This window comes from Corythoichthys intestinalis, chromosome 11 (genome assembly GCF_030265065.1).
Source record: "Corythoichthys intestinalis isolate RoL2023-P3 chromosome 11, ASM3026506v1, whole genome shotgun sequence".
Lineage (NCBI taxonomy): Eukaryota > Metazoa > Chordata > Actinopteri > Syngnathiformes > Syngnathidae > Corythoichthys > Corythoichthys intestinalis.
This window is the reverse complement of record NC_080405.1, coordinates 9,314,633-9,337,387: the sequence shown is the minus strand read 5'-3', so window position 1 is coordinate 9,337,387 and position 22,755 is coordinate 9,314,633. Positions and strand designations below refer to the sequence as shown.

Here is a 22,755-nt window from a genome sequence, read left to right as displayed (position 1 = left end):
AGGAATGTTTTTATTTTATTTTTTTTTATGAATGGTTTTCAAAAGCTTTATTGGTGGATTTTCTCAAGTTAAAGCGCCACACAGAAATTAATGAATTTAATTGTGTAAGCAGGATCTGTGTAGTATTATTTAATTACAGGTGTTATAGCTCATTTCAGTTTACTTTATTTAAATGGGCTATTATTTATTATGTGTTTATATTTTACAAATGTGATGTAGTATTCATTTATATTGTGTATTTTATGTTGTATAACTTTAGTTCCAATGTGAATATTAGTTCCTACTTGTTTTGTTGTGGTAGGAGGGCCGTGTTGGTTATTATTATAGCAGAGAAGACAGCAGTAAATCAACAAAGACAAGTCAACTGTGCCCCGATCTACCACTCAAGAGATCTGAAGGACTCAAAAAGTGGGTTATGATTGCATATTGGTTGAAAATCGACCGGATCCACCGTATTTTTACACAAGTGACTTCCGGTCTGCCCGATCCTAGCTACCGGTAGTAGTACTGACGCAGGAGGGTGGCGTCTCGCGTCGAATAATAAACTCTGCCGTTCTTTTTGCGTGCGTCGCGTTGAGCCGCTTCTGGGACACGTCTAACATGCGGCTGCACTGCGACTGGTGTTCATTGGCTAATTGACTTTAACGCCCGCGTTTCACTGCGTTCTCGCGGCAGCCACGTTGACGCGCCGTTGACGTTTCTGGGTTATACTGTCGTACCGTGTTGGTCCTCATTATAGTAGAGAAGACGGTGTAAATATAATCTACACAAAGAAACTGTAACCTGATCGACTCACAGCCTCGAAAAGTAAGGGTTACATTACGTCAGAAACTTGTTCGGTACGCCTCCGTTCCAAACCAAGCACCACGTACCAAAACGGTTCAATACAAAAACATGTACCGTTACACCCTTACTTATTTAGTATTCGTTTTGTATACTATCCTAGAATGATTTCCTGACCCATGTATTGCCAATTGTTGCATTGCCATATTATCAGATCGTTATAGTGAGCATTGTATCATGATACCCATAGGTTCCCACCCTTAAAGGTGAGTGTGTGTGTCCAAAGTAGAAAATGTTTATCAGAGCAGAAAAGAGAATTCACTTTTTCAAATGTATCAAACAGTAGTTGTCAACTATCGGTTTGCCGTAATATAAAGTTACCTCTCGGCCGCAGCTGTGCCAGTCATACAGACAGCTCCTCTTCTCCCTTCACTTTTCCTTTTGAATGCTTTTGTCCCTGTAGGCCGCTCAAAGCTGACAGGCCCCAACGCTCCTACAGTCACAGAGGCTCCACAGCTATGAATATTTCAGGGGCCCGGAGACATACGTCGAAAGAATGTTGAAAAGCTCCTTACTCGTGTCCCTTCACAGTAAAACAGTTGAAGCTTAGGATGTAGGAAAAGTTATGGAGGATGGATGCAGCAAGGCTTCCTTGTGGGCAATGCCACAGCAAACTTTTAGGAATACATCACACCGTGACAAGATAGTGAAATGTGCGAGCGGGTATGTGCTGGGAGTCTCAACCAGCGAGCAGATCAAATGAAACAAACACCACAAATCAGAGGAGAGCGAAATATCAAACGGAATGACGGAGAGAAGTGAAGCAGCAGGGAGGGGATGGTGGATGTTTACTGAAAGCAAGCTACAGGATGAAATATGCATGCGGGTCGTTCGCGTCATCTTCATCCCTTCCTCATTAATGCGCCTGTGCAGCAGCTTGAGCACATTGTGTGCCCATTCACACTCCTCTCCTCCCACTGTGTGTTCAGGCCCTGCTGGAGACGCAGAGGGAGATGCGCACCCATGTTCCCAACTTCACCTTCAATCTGGGCTTCTCAGGGAAATTCTTTCACGCTGGTAAGGAGCCCGGTGGGATGCGCGTGTGCATGACACTGAATGAAATAACACTTTGTGTTTATGATATTCAGGCGCATATTTTTATCCCTCTTTGTTGCCTTGACACCATGGTCTTATTTTTATTTTTTTACACCATCCTATTTACATCCTGCCCTGCTATTATTTGAACTCGACTCTTCTGACTCATTCTAAGTAACTCACCCAATTTTTTAGTCTCTTTATCTCAGTCCTTCTCAAAAAGTGGGGCGCTACGGAGGACCAAGAGTGCAAAAATTAATTAAATAAATACCCAAATAAATAATTAAATGTCATTAAAATGTTTTTATTTCAATTTATATTTAATTATTTTAACATTTATTTCCATTTTTATTTATTTATTTCAATATTTATTTATTTCACTTTTTACAACCCCTAGCAAAAAGTATGAAATCACCAGTCTCGGACGAGCACTCACACAGACATTTTATCATGTAGAAAAACTCTGATAAAAAGCTTGAAAAAATAATGAAATTAGTTCAAAAGTGCAACTCTAGCATTGAGAAACACTAAAAGAAATTAATAAAAAAACATTGTGGTGGTCAGTAAATGTTAGTATTATAGCGCAAGTGCAGGGAAATATAAATGGAATCACTCCATTCTGTGGGGAAAAAAATATGGAATCATGAGAAACAAAGAAAGACATAACAATCAAAACACATCTCTAGTATTTTGTAGCACCACCTTTGGCTTTTATGACAGCGTGCAGTCTCTGAGGCATGGACTTGATGATTCTTCATCAATTTGGTGCCAACTCTCTTTGATTGCAGTTGCCAGATCATCGTTGCAGGTCGGAGCCTTGCTGTGGACCTTTTTTTTTTCAATTTCCACCACAGGTTTTCAATAGGGTTGTGATCTGGGCTATTTGCAGACCATGCCATTGACTGGATGAGACTTTCTCCAAGGAATATGGAAAATGGAAATGGACAATTGGAAAATTTCAAACATATTGTCAATTGAAGCTGTCTAAAACGTCAATGTAAACATGTGCATTTATTGAGGATTTAACCACAGCCATCTCTCCAGTGCCTTTGCCTGACATACAGCCCAATATCATCAAGGACTGAGGGGATTTTGTTTTCTTCAGGCAGTCATCTTTGTAAATCTTGCTGGAGCAGTACCAAACAAAAGTTCCAGCATCATCACCTTGTCCACTGCAGATTCTTGACTCTTGACAAGGTGATGATGCTGAATGCTTTCTGAATGCTAAAGAGTTGCACTTTTGAACCAATTCATTATTTTTTTCAAGCTTTTTGTCTGAGTTATTTCTACATGATAAGAGAGAGTGCTTGTCCGAGACTGGTGATTCCATGCTTTTTGCTAGGAGTTGTAAAAAGTGGAATAAGTAAATATTTAAATAAATAAATAAAAATGGAAATAAATGTTAAAATAATTAAATATAAATTGAAATAAAAACATTTTAATGACACATTTCTTCTTGTTCTTTAGTCTGCTGTAAAACATTGACAGTCTTCTCCACAACGCAAAATTGCGGTTAAAAGGTGACACATCAAACATGGAAACTCGCTTGATTAAAGAATTTGCAAGCCATGCGAACAAAAGAAAAATCTGCTACTGATAGAACATGCATGACGAAAGAGAAGTGCATTTTGTTTTTGTTTCTTTTTACTGAGTGTAAAGCTTACAGTTAGTGGCTTAGCTAATGTACTTCCGGTGAACATTTCAAAATAAAAGCATGTCATGCTCAGATTTCTGGAGGCAATCGCATATACTTCAGATTCTAGATGAAGAATACATTTAAAATGACACCCATTATGAAAAATCTGATTGGTAATGATAATATGATGTCTTAAAAGATAATATTTGGCTTCAAATGAGTTGCATGTGCACTTTGTAGGACAAGATGACAGTCATTTTGGATCAAATTAATAACACTTTTAATGGGCTCTAATTGGCAGACAACAAAAATGACGGTGGGTTTCTCTCCTATTTCCTATTCTGCACCTAAATAGCTTTAAAATGACTCATTATGCATTTTGTGTGTGTGTATTTATAAATTTTAATAGTTTTTGGTTTATTTAAGAATAACAATTTTAATGCATTTCAATAGGTGATTTATTAGGAAGTATTTTCACTATATTCGTGGTTGAAGAGGTTAAATAAAAAACAGGCAATATTATCGCATATCGCAATAATTTATGAGACAATATATCACCTACTAAAATTATCACAACAGGCGTACTCTGAGTTGATGTTGCTAATAAATTATTAATTCATTAAATTATATTTTTCAAAATCAAATGGTCAAAAATGTACCTTGGTTGTATGTTTACAGTTTGGATGTAACATTATTTTTTAAATTCAGGCAAAATGATTTGCTTGAAGTCTTTTCTGTTACAAACAAAACAATGCTAATCCATTTTAAAGACAAATGATACTATTTACAGTGGTGGCGGAGAGCTAGGGGGCCGCGAAACGTTGATGTCTGCCTGAGGGGTGGGGGGCCGTAACATAAAATAATTGGGAAACACTCCTTTATCTGCTCATACCTTAACTTCCATGCACGTCTTGCCTTTCTTTTTTTCTAGGATCAGATGAGGAGGATCTGGGCGATGACCTGCTGCTTTCCTATGTAAAGGAGTTCTGGTGGTTTCCTCACATGTGGAGCCACATGCAGCCCCATCTCTTCCACAACCAGTCTGTACTGGCTGAGCAGATGCTGCTCAACAAAAAGTTTGCCATGGTAAGTGGGAGCGGAATAAAGGGAGGATGTGGTGCACACCGCAGACAAGAGGAGGATGGTTTCATAAGCATTGTGTCTTGTTTAATTTTCCTTATCTCATCAGACACAGTTGACTTGACGACATAATCACAACTATCTCAGCTTTCATCTTCTTTTTCCAAAGACCTGGAATAGCAAGGTCTAGCTACCTGGAGAAAAAGTACATTATTGCACCATTTAACACATTCTAGGATTGGTTTGGTCACTTTTGGTGTACCCGAAAAGCAGTTTTATGTGTGACTGCACGCAGGGCTGCCACCGTCTTGTCACGACAACATATTTTCCCATTGGCAGTGTATCAAATACTTGTTCTCCCTACTGTACGCGGTACTTTCAACGCTTTGCAAGCAATTACAGTGTAAATTTTCAAATTATTTAATTTGAGATGGACAGTTAAATTTAACAGACCGTAATGTGATGTGACACAATATAAACAAACAATTTCCATCTATTGTCCCATGTAGGCTACAATACAATACAATACAATACAAGAGAGTGCTATGCCTGCCTGCCAAGCAACAAAACAGTATAACTATAAGCTGATTCGGTGATGGATTCGTATTAGCGTTTGCTATGATACACAGTGGGTTATAAACCCAAGATAAATCCAGCCGCCGGACCCGAGTCTGTTCAGCCTCGCGCACCTGCTTCCCACAGACTAACATATATCCCGGATCACCCATCACCGTCTCCTCGGCTCAACTCAAGCAGCATGTCTTGTCATACCGCAGCTCAATAGGCGACAAGCGGCCGGTGACAGACTCGGATCGGGCTTTGGTCACGATGATCGCGAATGTAAACGTTCAGTGTTAGGGGCTGTTGTTCACTTACCAACATCCCCGTCCACAGCCAACTCTAGCCCTAATTCTCTGGCTTCTTGTCCCCCTTTTAAAAACTTCCATCATTTTTTCTCGTTCACCTCTACGATCTTCATCTTTTTTCTTTTCTTTTCTGCGCACCCGATTTATGACGACTCGCCATGTTTAGAGTTTATAACCAGTGTTGTTAATCTTACTTTAAAAAGTAATTAATTAGTTACAAATTACTTCTCCCAAAAAGTAATAGTTAGTAGCTCAGTTACCTGAATGTAAGAGTAATTAGTTACTTGGCAAAGTAACTGGTTTTACTTTTCATGTTTTTTTTTTTCCCCATTCCAAAAAAAAAAACAAAAAAAAAACATAGGTAACACCATGTGAAGTTCAAAGGGTTTTTGGACAGTCACCCTGGCCCAATTCTTTGCCCTAAACTTAACTAGGCACAGGGGTATTGTGGATATTGCGATAACTAGATAGTAACCTTTGCTATGTTTGGAAGTCATTTAATGTTGTGAATCAACCGTTAAAGTTGTTAAAATTGCTCCCGTTATTGCATTAATTACCTTCTGTCTACTTTCGACACGTGAAAGTTTTAAAACTGTTTCAACATTTAAAGATAGATTCAAGTCAAGATTTTGCCGATTTAGGAGTATTTTAGATAAACAGTTAGGAAGGTTCTCTACAACCATGCCTTTCTGAGAAGTATTGCTTAAAGATTGGAGGCTGTTTACCAACGATGATAAGTGTATCATTTCGCATCTAGTTTATATACATGTGATATCTAGTGTAGCATCATATGGGCGTAGTTTGTAGGCTGTCGGCTACAGTCAGGTATTATTGGAGCCACCTAGCCTTGCAGCGGCGTCACAACGCCCTCTTTCTCACTCACGCTCTTCTCTCTCTGTCTCGCAGACTTTTCTCCCATCATTTAACCAACGTAGTAACGCACGCCTTTACTGTAACAATGACAGATTTTAATTTCACGCCTTAGGGCACGTACGTAGTAAAGATACACGATAATATCGGTTACCGATAATTATCTGCCGATAATGGCAATTATGACGTCACACAGATAATACAGATTTTTAAAAAATCAACCGATAATGCAATCCGATAATTATATAGTTGATTTAGCCTCCAAATGTGCGCAACCAAGCAGTTTTCTCCACCGCCGCCTGCTCAACCCCTCCCCTCTCTGAAGCCCCTGTGGGAGGAGGGGTTGAGGAGTACGGCGTCATAAAGGAGGCGGTGTTATCAGTGTTGAGGCGCTCTCAGTAGCATGCGTTGCTTTTCCCGTGTGTGAAATGAAATAAACGACGCTCTCGCCATCTACAAAACAGTTCCACGAGGCGTAAAGAAATCGTCCTCATTGAACACCTCTAGCACTAACCCAGCAGCCATTTAAAACTGCATCACAATGATTTTTGGAGCGGTTTTTTGGAGGCTGCTGGTAGCGCGAATGCTAAAGCTATTGTAAACACAAATAAACTATAAAGGAAGCTACGGGGTTTGAGACGATACAGAGACGCTGCGGTCCTCCCGGAGTCGGGTTCTTTTGGGAATGCAGCCCAAAGCGGGTGGTGAACTCCCATCTATGACTAAACACCTCACGAGACCGATAGTCGACAAATAGCTGTCTTCCGACGGAGCCCGCCGTTCCGGTCACGCAGGCCGCCCTCAGCGGCCAGAGCAGAGCCATGCACCGAATACGCCGCAGCGAGCCGGCCGGGGCGGGCGGCTATCCGGTACGAACTTAGCTGCCACCGACACTTTGGTTCAAGACAGAGGCCTGGCGCGGGTGCTAATTTGACAGCCGGGCGGACTGAAGGGCACAGGCGGGAGGAAATTCCCGAAATGACCCGATAGCCAAACTTCTGGATGAAAAAATAATGCAGTTTATACGACCACGATTCTTCGTGAAAGACATGCCGATCACATCAGTTTTACCCCGGACATTTACACAAGGGATGTCAAGAAAGCATGTTTATCATGACGGCACAGTGGTTAGTTGATCATTTTAACATCCACCAAACCACACAAAGAAGTCATCTAGTCAGTAATGCATTCAGTACGCTTTAAATTTATGGCGTCTTAATCAGATCATTCGTCTTAAATCTAGTCAAATAATTTTCCCCAGCTTGTTTGAGTGTTGAAGACTAGTTAACAGATGAATGCGCCAGATTATTACACTTGAACTAAATATTACCATTTGTTCTTATTAAGCCCAAACATCTAAAAAAAAATGTCATTTTTCACCTAAATCAAGAAAAAAATGCTTTACAAATAATGTTTTGAACCATACATATTCTTGAATAAAGAACATTTCACATTTCTGACAATTTTTTTTATTATTTTTTATTTTTTTAGGATTATGTATAATAATTTATTGCTTAAAATAAGGCTGTTAAAGCTTATTTTCAGCTGGCTATTTTTCTTCAAGAAATCTGAGTGAAATATACTTGAAGTGCTGGCAGTTAATTTCACTTATTTCCAATAGATTTACACTGAAAACAAGGGAATTTAACTAGTTTTAAGGAGTTGTGTTTTTGCTGTGTAGTAATGTTATACGTTAGGAATGGCTTACTTTTAAAGCCATTTTTGTGCAACTTATGTATTTACTCTGTAAGTAATTGTTGACAAAAGTTTACCATTACACAATGTCAGACAATCTGTCTTTATTTAGATGTTGGAATTTACTACTTGTTCACATTTGATGTTGGAAAAAAAAAAGCAATAATATTTTTGCACAGTAATATTTTCTCTTGTGTATACTTCAAAATTTTACATAAATCTTTTAATAAAATTATCGGCTTGACATTATCGGTTATCGGTTGGAACGAGGAGGAAATTATCGGTATCGGCTGAAAAATGCATTATCGTGCATCACTAGTACGTAGTGTAGTCTTGAGTGCGCCAGAGCAGGGTCAAACCATTCTCTGCTAAGACGGGGGGGTTGCGCAAAAAAAGGAAAAAATATAAATTTGAAATATTAATTTTGTTAAAGTTTTTAAGTACCGTAATTTCCCGAATATAACGCGCATTTTTTTCCCCCCAAAATCAACTTGTAAAATCATGATGCACATTATAAACGTGTACATGGATAGAATAGAAATATATATATATATATATATATATATATATATATATATATATATATATATATATACACACCGATTTTTATTTTTTTTATTGACACGGCCACGGTGTGTTGAAGAAACTTATGCAGTGATCCGTTGCCGACCATTACGGTACGTGACGTCGCCATTTTGTTTCGGTAATACTTCACTCCGATCGGCCGAAGGATTTCATCTGTGTTAAATTCTGCTTTTTTCACTCTTCATAAAGCACAGAATTTAGTTTCTTGAACTCATTTGAGCCAACGTTTATTGCAGCTCCGCAACTCGGATCATAACAAACTTAACAACAGACTTCCTGTGTGTGTCCGTCAACTATATCTGTCTCTCGGAGTAGTATCGAGTAGAACCTAATATTTAATCAGACAGTGATTTAAATAAAGAAATATGTGAATATAAAGTAAAATAAATTAAGGGTCATTCAAGGCCCCGATGGTGCTGAGGCCCGGGACAACATCCCAGTCCCCCTGTCGACGGGTTTGACTGCACGCCTTGGGGAGATCCTAGACCGAGAGTTTTCTAAGACAGTGGTTCCCAATCTTTTCTTCAGGGACCTATATTTTTCCCATTGTAAGCTTCGGTAAACTTGAATATTCTATCAGATATTAGAATGTTCAGATGAACTATATTTTTGTTTGGTCAAAGAGCACTTGGGGAAAATAATCTTTTCGCCATCATCTTAAAATAATTTGCCAAGTCATTTTTTACTACCGTAATTTCCCGAATATAACGCGCACTTTTTTTCCCCAAAATCAACTTGTAAACTCATGGTGCGCATTATAAACGGGTACATGGATGGAGACAGAAATATATATGTATTACATATATATATATAAACCGATTTTTTTCCATTGACACGGCCACGTTATGTTGAAGAAACGTATGCGGCGACCCGTTGCCGACCATTACGGTACGTGACGTCACCATTTTTTTTCGGTAATACTTCACACTAATCGGCCGAATGATTTCGTCTGTGTTAAATTCTGCTTTTTTCACTCTTCATAAAGCACAGAATTTAGTTTATTGAACTCTTTTGAGTCGACGTTTATTGCAGCTCCACAATTCGGACCATAAGAAATGTAAGGACACACACTTCCTGTGACCGTCAACTATATCGGTCCCTCGGGAAACTCAAACCCAAATAACAATAGTTCAGTAGTTTTACCGTATCAATCCATGGAAGAAACATTTATTCATCATGAGGAAACGAGCAAGTTATACAGCAGCCTTTAAAAGAAAAGTCACATCCGTTTGGTTTTCTCCTAGATTCTGGTAAGTTGGAGAAGTTGTCAAATCATATTATTACCGTAAATATTGTCAGTTTACGGTAATGTTTTGAACTACCAATGTGCTATGCTTGTGCTGTGTTTCACCAGTCAGTAAAATGACATCTCTGTCTGTACACGAGCTCTGTTTTCTTGTATTCTTCTATTTATTGGTGCTAAAATTAGGGTGCGCGTTATAAACGGGTACAATAATTTTCCCCAAATTTTACAAGTAAATTTGGGGTGCGCATTATACACGGGTGCGCCTTATATTCGGGAAATTACGGTAATATTTTTAAAATTGTTTGTAAAACTCATCAAACGATTCAATTTCTTTGTTTCCTAAAAAATATAAGAAAAAATGACTTGGGTGATTATTTTAAGAAGGCTTCGATTTGTGATACTTACATTTATAACGTGCAAACCAGCTATGTATTTGCTTGTCGAGAAAATAGAAACAAGTTCAGTGAGGCTCTTTTTAAGTCTGGCTTTTTTTCCTTAAATTTTTCTAATTGCTCTCGTCACGATCCCGCGTTGTCAACCAAATGTCTCCACTCACACCTCTTAGTTTTTGCACCTGGACTGTCACATACAGTAAATGACGTGTGTTTGTTTTGGGCTCCAAATGTAAATGTTGTCTGGCGAACTGTGACGCAAAACCGCTAATTTCAAGCCTGAGGTTAGAGGCATTTGAATAAGCCTGTTCTGTTAAAATAAATACCTATGATTGTTGTTATGATTTGACTTTGTAACCCAAAAGGTTATCGATATTGTCCCGCTAAGAATGAATTTATCGTTTTAAAAAGTTGTCCTTTAAAAAAAAAAAAAAAACATAACAGGTTGTTACAAAAACCTTTCATTTCAATAGTGCAGTGCTTCTCAATTGTTTCCCCCCCACGCACCCAATTAAACGTTTCACTCCTCCCCAACTTTGTCACCACTGTAAATAGTATCATTTGTCTATGAAATTATTCTTAGTACGCCTCTGCATAACATTGTGTCCTTGTTAACGTGAAAGAAGAAAAGTAATAAAGATCAATTTACAAAAAAGTATAACATTATTAAAAGGATCCCTGGATAGAAAGACATGTAATTCTTAAAAGGTTAATATTAGTCAAAGTTTTTGTAATTTTATAATAAAACCCCTGTTAATGGTTTTGTTTTAATAAAATTTGTAAGATTTTAAACCAAAAAATTAACTAGTAGGTCTCCATTGTTGTTGACGTCGTAGGGCGCTGACGTCACATGGACACGCTGCTGGACTTCCACAGTGTCACTCTTTTACTACAAAAACATGTCGCCGGTTCTGCCTTTCCAATTTGAAGCTGAGTGGAATATTAATAAGAAGGACAGCTCTCTCGATATTTCACAAAATGAGAAGATAAAAGCTAAATGAACACGAAAGACTGGATGAGAGTAGCATTCATGCATCACACGAAAACGTTTATAGTTTGCCTTTACTGAGACATCTAATGATGGCTTACCTTATTTTTGTCACATAAAAGCGCTCTCCACATCGATAATCATACTGCCTGTGTCCCTATACACTTTAGGGCAGACATGTCCAAAGTCCGGCCCGGGGGCCAAATGTGGCCCGTGGTCAAATTTCATCCGGCCCCCAGCCTGTGTCATAAAACCAATTATATCTGGCCCACACACAGACTTAATAAATTGGTCAGCAGTGCTGCTATGAGCATATGAAGTACCTTACACATGAAATTTACCCACTAAAAGGCAGCAGCACTTTAAGCAACATTACCTTGTCTGACCCTTTACTTCCAATTTTCTAAAATGGTGACAATCAAAAAAAGAAAGTCAAGGATAGGTGGAAATTGAACTATTTCTTCACTAAAATACGCAACAACTGTGTCTGCCTCATTTGCAGAGACAGTCGCTGTTTTTGAAGAGTTCAATGTGAGGCGATATTACCAAACAAGACACGCTGACATGTACAACAAGTTTATAGGGAAGATATGCAGCGAGAAATTGAAGCAACTTAAAGCTAGTTTAATTTCACAGCGGCAGTATTTCGCAAGAGCCCGAGAGTCGAAAGAGAACGCCACAAAGGCTAGTTGTGAGATTGTTGGAATTACTGATTATTTTAAAGCAAATGTGACACACAGAATGGCTTGCTAAAATTTGCTTAAATATATTGTCCTACGTAAAGGACGTCAGCCAAGGTCGGCCCCCCACATTTTTGCCGCACCAAATCTGGCCCCCTTTGCAAAAAGTTTGGACACCCCTGCTTTAGGACATTTACAGGTTACTTCCTGTTGAGTTTGAGGGGCCATTTACATGGTGGCTCCCCGAGAAGACAAAAAATTTTAATGTTTGCATTTATATGGGCCCGTCTCCATTCGAACAATGTTGCAATTCCGCATGAAAACTATGTAGTATTCATGCCAGGCCCTAGGGGGCAGTGCAGATTTATAAGGGGACAGCTAATGATGCACTTTGACCCCACCAAAGTTCCTCAGCCCGAAGAAAAAAAAATTCCCGCCCACTTGAAGCGATGGCATTTTTCTTTTGTTTAAAAAGGCACAAAAATGGAAACATTCAACTTATTTTATGTAAAAATATTATTAAAACAGACATTCCGCCATATTTGCCGTTTTTAATGTTTAGTAGCTCTGCTGCGCACGCTTAATGTGACTTGTACGAGTGCTGACGTTATCGGCGCGGTGACGCGCCGCGGGAGCCTTTGATATCCATGTGGCGATAGCCCCCCTCAATTCCCCCGCAATCGAATTCTTCCACTTTGGAGGCAGGATTCAGAATTTTCCGTCTTCGCCGACACCATATGCACGCGAGGCAACTCCGCAACACAGTCATTGCGTCTTCGTGTCGCAGAGTCGCCATGTAAACTGCCCCTGAGTCACTTCCTATTCATTTGGGGACAATCCCAAGTCACTCCCTTTTGGTTTTGGGTTATTCAACAAGATGTGACCTGTAAATGCCCTTAAAAGAAAAGGAAATAACCCGAAATCAACAGGAAATGACATGAAATGCCCCAGAATTAACTCATTGGCTGTTACTGACAGCCATAGACGTGCAATCCGTTTGAAGTGGGAGGGTGGCAGCGAATTCGTTCATTCGCTGCCACCCTTCCACTTCAAACTGATTGGATGTCTACTTGTTATAAACTCATTCCAATTCACTGCAGAAGGATGAAAATAGCTTGCATTACTGTTTATTAGTTGTATTGTAGATTAACGTAGAATGGTTCTCTGATCCATGTATCGATAATTGTTGCATTGCCTTCCGGGATGTCACGATACCGGAAATTTAGTAGTTGATGCCGATACCATTGAAATTCCACGATTCTCAATACCATTTTGATGCCATGGTAAAAATATAAACAATAATGTGCTTAAATGGCATGGTGTTGTGTGGTGTGGTATGGTACTTAAATGTACACTCCTTTATTAGAAGTAAACAACAATACTGTATGCTTATACAGAACAATCGGCATGTAGCTTTAAAGTATTAAAATAAAAATAATGTACATTAAAGTATCAAACAATAGAATGAGGGGAAAAAAAATATACTGTCCGTGTGCTGTAGGGTAGACTTCGAGTATTAAACAATAAAATAAAATGCTGTGCATCACAGTGATGTAGCATTTAAGTATTAAAAAAAAAAAAAAAAAAAAAAAAAAGAAACGTTTTACTACTAACACATGTGCACTCAGATTGCAATCAGTAATTTGCACCCATGTGTGGTGAAACAAATATTTGTCATAGCCCATTTAAAACATTTTATGACAGAATGACAATCAACATAGTCTATTGTAATGTCCGTAAATATGCGCGTCTCCTTTAAATGTGGGGCAAGGGAAGTGGTATACAGTATATATATATATATATATAAGGAAGCGAGCGAGTGAAGCGGGAACTGAGAGCTGGCGTGGTTTGCGGCCAACAGTTGTATTGTTGTGCATTTATTTTGTTGCCACAACAAAGAAGCAAGTGAGGAACACTTCGTGCTTGTGTATATGGCAGAAAACACTCAGGTGACTTGAAGTTCCGCTCTGAGACCCCCAATTTGGCCAAATTTCAAAATTGTCCGATTTGCACGTGTGATACATCATTGGAAAGCTTTAAATGTCAATTTTCCGGGGGAAGAAAAATTTTGAACAGGAGGGCATTAAAAAAATGATTATTATTTTTTTAAACAGCAAAACCCTTAAGTGGAGGTGAGAGCACGCAAGAGCAGAATTAAAGACGCCATGATTTTAACGAGATATTATCGCATACCTACCTTGTTTCGATCCAAAAACTCCAAATAGCATGAATTATCGAGTGTAAAGACACAGATGTGAATTGCCACAGCTGGATTTTGGGGAGATTTTATGGGTGAAACATGGTAATATTACAAGGGTCGCAAACTCGCTATGCAGAAATCGCAGACGTCAAGGAGTAATCGAGACTTTCATTTTCATATATTTAACCTTTTTAAACTTTTTTTTTTTTTTTTTCCCTTCAATTTTGCTTGGATCGATTATTTATCTAAAATATTGGGGGGAAATGCGACAGGTACGAAAAAAATATAATTAAGTGATAGTTATGAGGTAGATATCCGTTTTTTACAGACGCCAATTTTTTCATTGTGACGTAATTTGTTTAAATCTTTAAAATATGCGAGTAAATAATTTTTTAAAGTCTTTTTTTTTTATTTTTTATTAGATATAATATTAGACATCAATTAATGTTTTTAAACCAAAAATGACAGACATTGGGAATAATAAATATAATTATTTACCTTCTTTTTATGGCTGGGTTGAAACAAAAGCGGTTGCGCGATGTCTAAAACGGGGGTTTTCAGGGTAAAACTGACAAATTAAAAATAGTTTGGGGACTTAATGCGCCATGAATCTGCTATGGCAGCATATAGACATATTGTTCTATCAGACACAACAGTTCTTTAGGCTTAAAATGCAGCTGTTTATTTTATAGAGGGGTGCGAGAGCAGAAACTGCTTTTTCAGCCTTGTCTGTGTTTTCCACCATATATATTGCAGTTAGAGATGACGTTAATGTGCATGCCACTTCCATGTTGCGTGCATATACTGTTGTTCTTGTTCATTAGCACTACGTGGTTGCCATATAACAGCTCATTTACAACCTCCATTTTGACGGTGTAAATGACCGGTTATCTGGCAACTTGTGTCTCTCAGTATGACACCAGATCTGCCACTTCGGTACCGACGATACTTTGGGTATTGCAGAAAAGGCAGTGCCTTCACATTTTCAGAATCTTAGGATCGACTTGTTACCAAAGTATCATTTTTTTCCCCACCCCTAAACGCCATATTGTGAGATCGTTATCGTGAGCCCTGTTTCGCGTGTCGTATCGTGAAGTACCCAGAGTTTCCCATCCTACGTTGCAGGTGTATATTATTATATAACTTGAACAACGACATGCCTTCTCAGTTTGTGAAAGCAGTGGTTTTGGGGGTGAAGGGAATTTTGCTGGACTTAAAATATGCATTTCAGCGTACCTCATTATTTTAATGTTGCAAGGACATGACTTCAAGCCCATCTTTTTTTCTTACTCTCCTATTGTTTCATTGTCCTCCAGGAGCATGGGATCCCTATCAACATGGGCTATGCTGTGGCACCACACCATTCAGGGGTGTACCCTGTCCACTTGCAGCTGTACGATGCCTGGAAGAAGGTTTGGAGCATCAAGGTGACAAGCACCGAGGAATATCCGCACCTCAAGCCGGCCCGCTTTCGGCGAGGTTTCATCCACAGTGGCATTAGCGTAAGAGCACTTTTCATCTACACCCAGACATCCACAAGGCCTCATTAACTTGTTACCTGTGGCGCCTCGCTGTCCATCAACATTCTCCCTCGCCGTTAACATTCGCTATCCTTCTGTCATTAAAGATCTCCTACCCCACCACCTCCAGTTATTTTGCATTCACCTCCCCCTTGGTCAGCAATAAATCTTGGTATATTCTTCATTGCGCTTCATGACAGTGTAGCCTTGCATGAAACATCTGGCCGAGCGCAGCTGTCCAAAATAACGAATACCGGCATTTCTACATCACCAGCTGGCTGAGAAAGCTGTTCTAAATCTCTGTCACTGTCCTGATTACAGTTGACCCCCACTATTTGTAATGTATAGGGACTGCAGCCACAAAGAATTCAGGGTCCCCTTAAAACAGGTTGTAAAATTATGAGGGGGAAAAAAACAAAACCTGGTAAAGTTGTGGTCATCAAAAATAAATTTCCAAGTCCTTGAAATAAATAAAAATGCAATACTAGTTATATTATTACAACATGAATATTAGGTTTAATGCATTATATTACCTTAAACAACTCACAGAAAATAAGCAACGTTTATCTGTATTTAATGTCAACAATTATGATGACAATAGAATTACGATAACTTTTTTGGTGCAGCGCAAAACGATTACACTGGAAATAAAAGCCACCATAAAAATGAGTAAAAATTTATTTCTAACAAGTCACTTTTTGCTTACAACAATTAACAAATAAAAATGGTATCAAAATACGGCTAATATACTAAATAGAAAATGCAATCTATGGAGAAGTTGCGATGATAGCTTTGCTGTGATGCTTGCTATATTGGGTCACCACCTGTTGAATTTAGGGCATTTTTGGTCATGGAGGTACATGAAGGGATTGACGTACATGGGCGTCAATGGCATGCAGGGTCCTAGTCGAATATCAATGGACTTTAATGGAAGGGTTTTGGTCAAAAATCACAATGGACCCCCAATATAGATATGATTGGGTTTGGCAATGTAGATTTTTTTGGAAGGTGTGGCTTGGAAATGAATAGGAGTGAATGAAGGTTTTTTTGCCATTGAAATGAATGGCGAATTGGGCCAATAAAAATCAATGGGAAATTTTGGCTATTAGAAATTAATGAGTATATTTTCGTCAAATTTTAACCGAAGCATACGTTTTTGGCAAAAACTGTTTACAATTTTTGTGCCCCTTGGCGTTTTGAAATTTTTTATGTGTAAATTATTTGATTTAGATAAAACTGTGTAGGACAAGTAGCGTTTTAAAATTGCACTTTTCCCCCCACAAAAAAAAACATTTTAGGGCGAACGGTCATTTTTGGAATGTCAAACGGAAGGCGGCCTGCGTCGCATGATGATTATAGTCATTTTGCTGTTTGAACTCAATCAATTAAATGGTTTTGGCTGGTGCTGAAGAAACACTATTGGGGAAAAGAAAAAAAAAAACGAATGCTGTTAGTCCCCGGGTTACGAACGAGTCCTGTTCATACGGTGGCGACGTAAACGGAATTTCCACGTGAGACAGAATGAACCATTTAAGTGCCCCAAAATAAGAATCCAAAAAGTCCAAAATTATTATATTTTGTTTAATGATGGAGGATACAATGCCCTCCTTTGGCAACCTTGCGTCTGGCTGGACTGTCGCTTTATGACTGAGGACCAGACTCTTGTCTGACATGAGTAAAGGACAGCTGCGCTCTGGTTTGGCCTACATAAGGCTGTAAGTTGTTCCACTTAATATAGGTTTGTGTATGCTTTATAATTAAGTCTACAGCTACAGTTTGTGGAGTTACGTGTGCGCGATTTGCCATGAGAATTGTAAATATGTTAGCATTCATAGCATTAAAGATAGCAGACTTTTGTTAGGCAAATTTGGGTAATTTAATCTACTAAATTTACTGTACATATTGATCAGACTAGATCAGGGGGCGTAAAACAGTGTTGTAAGAGCTGCATGCGGCTCGTTAGCGCTGCCTAGTGGCTCCCTGGAGCATTTTCCAAAATGTTTGAAAATGGAAAAAGATGGGGGAGGCAAATGTATTTTTTGTTTTGATATGGTTTCTGTAGGAGGACTAAAATGACACAAACATTCTTAACTTTTTCCAATTCTGTAAAAATGTGTACTATAAATATTTCAACATTTCTGTCAACGAAGATTTGCGTCATAGCCTGCGACCCACGTTTTTATCAGCAGGGCGGGATGCCAGGCAGGTGCTTATTGTAAACAAACTGACAGCCGAGTACCCCGTTGGGAGTGAGAGAAAAAGTGCGATTCCATTACTTCTTAAGAACTTAAAGGAGCGCAAAAATAGATTTAAGAAGTGGATTGCATCACCAATCTCCACTGCTGCTGCGTGTTTTGTTGCAACCCGGGAGATAATAAAGCGTGGAAAACCATCCACACGCTCGATGTTGAGTACATAAAGGAGACATTCATCAACATATCAAAACACCCATTTGAAGACTTCAAAAACGAAACCGAGAAATAAAGAAAATCAAAGGTATGCCCAGACAAGGGGCATGTTATGCACGTTCCATTTAGTTGAAAGAACATCAAAAATCTGATTTCTTTATTGCATTTCTACAAGTTCATAAAAGCAATGAAACAATTCATTAATAATGTAATGAAGTTAAACTTGAGGTGGCATCATACAACAGAGTAGTCACGTGGTGCGCCGGATGCACTGCAGGGAAAATAAACATTAAATAATGAAGCCCAACATAGTCATTTTGTTTGTGGGCTAATATAGCTAATACAGATACATACAGCATGTGTTGCCTTTATTATTGGCCTTACTTAAGGCTTTTAATTTTTGCTGCTCCAGACATATGTTTTTTGGGTCCAATATGGCTCTTTCAACATTTTGGGTTGCCGACCCCTGGACTTAATGGACGTTTGAACATCATTTGTTTTGTGTCAAAAGTTTTATTGTTAAAATGTATATCGCTTTGAACATAAGTGTACGTGTCAACTTTACAAATTGTCAACAGTGAAGGAAGCAAAAAGCACAATTGTATTGTTTGCTGTCTGTAAAGCTAAACAACTTCAAGTTTAATGAGGGTAGAACACAACAGTTTAATGAAGTAAAGTAAAAAATAAGATACTGTGAAGTACAAAAATGGCGGACGAAACTCGGGCGTTGTAAAGTCGAAATTGCATAAGTCGAGTACATCGTTAACCGGGGACTACCTGTATTGTAACTGGTTGCTTTGGCATTACATGCAAGCGACCATCAATTATACTTTTTAAGGGATTTTTATTTTCAGTGTGGTTGTGCATAACTCCAAAGTGCGTCTGCGTATGCTTACCCAAAACTGCTAGAGGCACACAGTGACACCCCAAACAGACCAGTTTAGATACAAAATGTCCCTCGGAGCTGTTCTTATGGATTCCATTGGTTTTGAATCTGTGTTTCGTCCTGGTTTGATGAAACTCTGGCGTGAGTTTGTATGACAGAAAGTTTTGTTGAGGGAATGTTTGTTTGGTGTGGTCACAACGTAACAATTAGGGAGAATATAAGAAAAATCAAACACTATGCACAAAAGCCAGTGCTTTGCCAAAAAACATAAAAACAAATGACTTTTTGGGGGGAAAGTTAGAGAACATTCCAAGCGGCAAATATGCGGGGATCGGCTGTGTTGAAGTTTTTCAAGTAGCAGTAAAGCAAAATCATTTATATTCAAAGGGTTCAAAAAGAAAAAAAATCTTATCTACTCCTCTCGCAGGGTGACCTTCATAGCTGATGGAAAACTGTGCAGCCTCAGTCCAGTTTCTTTGTAGTCTTGGCATTCAGCGAGCTTGTGTGGTCTTTGCGCTCTCTTCCTCGTCCTTGAGATAGCCTGAACGGACTTCTCTCCACCGCTTAGGGATGATTGATATTCAGCCCCTTCATACACTTCAAACTGTAAACGTAATTCCATCCATTTCCATATAGACGTGGATGTGAATAAGAGGTTTGCTTAGGCTAGATGAGCTGCATAATATGGCTGTTATTGGGAGTAAACAATATGTGGGATGACTGCCAGAAGCCCGCGCTGCACAGCTCCTCCTCTCAGCGGAGGGCTGACGATGTGTGTTTTTAGCTGATTGAAAGCAATTAATGTGTGCATGTGTTTTTTGTTTAATTTGCACCAGACTGTTTGTTGACCTAATATTAGGGGTGAGAACCTCTGTGTACATCACGATACAATTTGCGATACAAGCGCTCACGATAAAGATGATCTCACGATATGATAATACAGCATTTATCGATACATGGGTCAGGAAATTATTCTAGGATATTCTGCAAAACAACTAATAAATAGGAAAAAAAAGCTATTTTCATCCATCTGTGATATGGTCATCAGTAACAGCCAATGCCAGGCAGTGAGTTCATTTTGGGGCATTTCAAGTCCTTTCCTATTGGTTTTCAGTCACTTGCTTTTCTTTTTGGGGCATTTACTTAATTGCGACATTGTTCAAATGGAAACGGAACCATATAAATGCAAACATGAAATTTGTCGTATTCTCGTGCATCACCATATAAACGGCCACTTACTGTAGTCTTATGGACAAAAATACTTATTATTCTTAATCAGATTTTTGTCATTTCAAAATGTGTCTTTTAGTTGATGAAATCGCAAATTCCAACTAGTTGTCGACAATTACTATTTTTTTTTTTCTCTGTAAAATCAGATGAGCACATATTGTAGTATCTACAAGAACAACGCCGACTACGTGATGATAATACACACTCAGAAGGAAAACAGGGCGCCACAAACTGTAAAAAAAAATGTTGGAAAAAATAAGGACGATCACTGTTAGCATTAGCCTAATGCTACGCTAATGCTACGATTTACATTTACTGTGTGACGCTCACTCAGCACAGACCTTTAAAGGCTTAAGCAACATTTCATATTCACTCTGGCCAAGAAAACAAATCTTACCCTGTGTGCATTACCCCTGTCCCTGCATTGAGATGACACATTGGTGAGTGGAGAAGGGGGGTTGCAGCACGTCAACAACCAGACTAGTGCAGTAACGATTAATCGACTAAATCGAGTATTCGATTAGGAAAAAAAGATTCGGATTCAATTTGGCTGCTTCGGGTATTCGTTTAATTAAAGTGGCGTTGTAATGGTTTGTTTTGAAAGAGTTTCCATTTAGTTATATTTGGGTGGATACACTGCCTCTAGTGTGCCTCATTTCACATGGCTGAATCCAGCTGCTCCCTGTTAAGACCAATATAAGCTAAGTTTTTGTTTGAGCTAATTTTTTTTAATGCATTCGTAATTTAGTTTATAGGTATATTTAGCCTTTTTTTGTGGGAATATGTGTCCGAACCATTTTTTACAGCATTAATAAAAATTATATATATATATATATATATATATATATTTTTTTTTTTACATATATTTCCATTTTATAGCATTTAAGATAGCAGATTTTGCTATGCAAGTTAGGCAATTATTCTTTTGCTGTACATAGATCCTTGTTTGTTTATTTTTTTATAGTGTTTGAGGCTCAGGTATTTTAATTTTTTTATGTTCCTTATCCGGTTACTCGATTATTCGAACTAACTAGTTCATCGATTAATCGACTACTAAAATAATGGATAGCTGCAGCCCTAAGCCAGACTGCTACAATGTTGGCTAACAACACATAAAATGTCACACATTGTGAACATGCAACAGAAACTATTGCGCATTTTCGTCTTTCTCATCTCGGCAGACATGTTTTTAGCTCGTTTTCGTCTCGTCATCATCATGAAAAAAAGTGTTCGTTTACGAATTAACTTCTATGTCGTCATCGTTGACAAAAACAACACTGCTCAAAATGAGCAGGAAGTAACCTGTAAATTCCCTAAAATGAACAGGAAGTGACCTGTGAATGCCCAGAAAACACTAGCTGTGAATGTTCTGGTGTCAGGGCCATTGACGGCGCTAGAGGTCTAATCTAGACAAAATTAATTGGATGTCGAGCGGCGTCAATGACAACCAGTGAGCTAACATAGACACTATTCTAATGGAAGATTTTAGTAGCAACCGGTTGGTTCCTTTTTAAAACGGCCACACTTCTCTAAAACTATATATCGATTCTTGGTGGGAGCATATCGATAACCTTTTGGGCTACAAAATATCATAATATACCTAATTGGCCCGAATATAAGACGGCCCTGATTATAAGACGACCCCCTCTTTTTCAAGACTCAAGTTTGATAAAAGACTTTGAAAAAAGACTTGAACACCAAATTAATTTTTATATAGAAAATAGTTACAGTACATCTGAAACAAATGATTATAACAATATATTTGAGAAGAAAAGCGTGTTATTTTGCCTCATTCAAATCTTAATATCTGAACATTTAAATTTGTAAACTAAAGTGCAATCACATTCGTAAATCAATGGCTTCTGGTTTTTGAAATGTAAATAAACCAATCTATTGTGATAAAACAACAAAATTGCAATAACTGCATTAACCATCAAAGCGAGGTCTAACTGTAACTGTAGTCTTGAAATAAATCTGAATAAGGAAAAACATTGCAATAAAATAATGCAAACTGGTTAAACTTGAGAGTAGCTGAGATCTGTCATGACAGATCATTACTCCTGAAGTTCAGATGTCGCTTCAGTGATATCTGGCGCCATCTAGCATCGTGAATGGATATAATGTCTAGACCCCGAATATAAGACGACTCCCACTATTTCAGTCTTATTTCAATGCAAAAAACACCGTCTTATATCCGGGCCAATACGGTATCACCTTTTCGATGTATTGTCACACCCCTACCTAATGTGTTCTCACAGGTGCTGCCCAGGCAGACGTGCGGCCTTTTCACACACACTATCTTCTATAAAGACTACCCAGGCAGCCCCAATGAGCTTGACAAGCTCATCAATGGGGGAGAACTCTTCCTCACGGTTCTGCTGAACCCGGTGAGTCAAACGCAGCCTTTGTCTGACACATTTTGGTGCTTGGTTAACTGGTAATGTTAAATTGAATTTATATAAGAGTCAGGAGAATGACTCGCTGGTGAGTCATCCAGCGACATCTCTTTGTGCTTTCCTGTGAGTGCTGTAGCTGTCTGTTGCATGCTTATTCCAAACGGTACTTGCATTTCACTGTTTTCTAGAAATACCTGCT

At 38.6% G+C, this 22,755-nt stretch overlaps 1 protein-coding gene across 9 annotated transcripts in view; it reads left to right on the top strand.

Annotated features, from left to right (window-relative positions):
• Positions 1-22,755, top strand: part of ndst1a (N-deacetylase/N-sulfotransferase (heparan glucosaminyl) 1a) — a 143,343-nt gene that overhangs the window by 100,483 nt on the left and 20,105 nt on the right. For all 9 annotated transcript variants that reach the window (XM_057850241.1, XM_057850247.1, XM_057850249.1 and 6 more), the window contains 4 exons: positions 1,773-1,860; positions 4,446-4,600; positions 15,433-15,618; positions 22,419-22,547. In XM_057850241.1, coding sequence (XP_057706224.1) covers positions 1,773-1,860; positions 4,446-4,600; positions 15,433-15,618; positions 22,419-22,547 — 558 coding nt within the window. The remainder of the gene's footprint in view (positions 1-1,772; positions 1,861-4,445; positions 4,601-15,432; positions 15,619-22,418; positions 22,548-22,755) is intronic.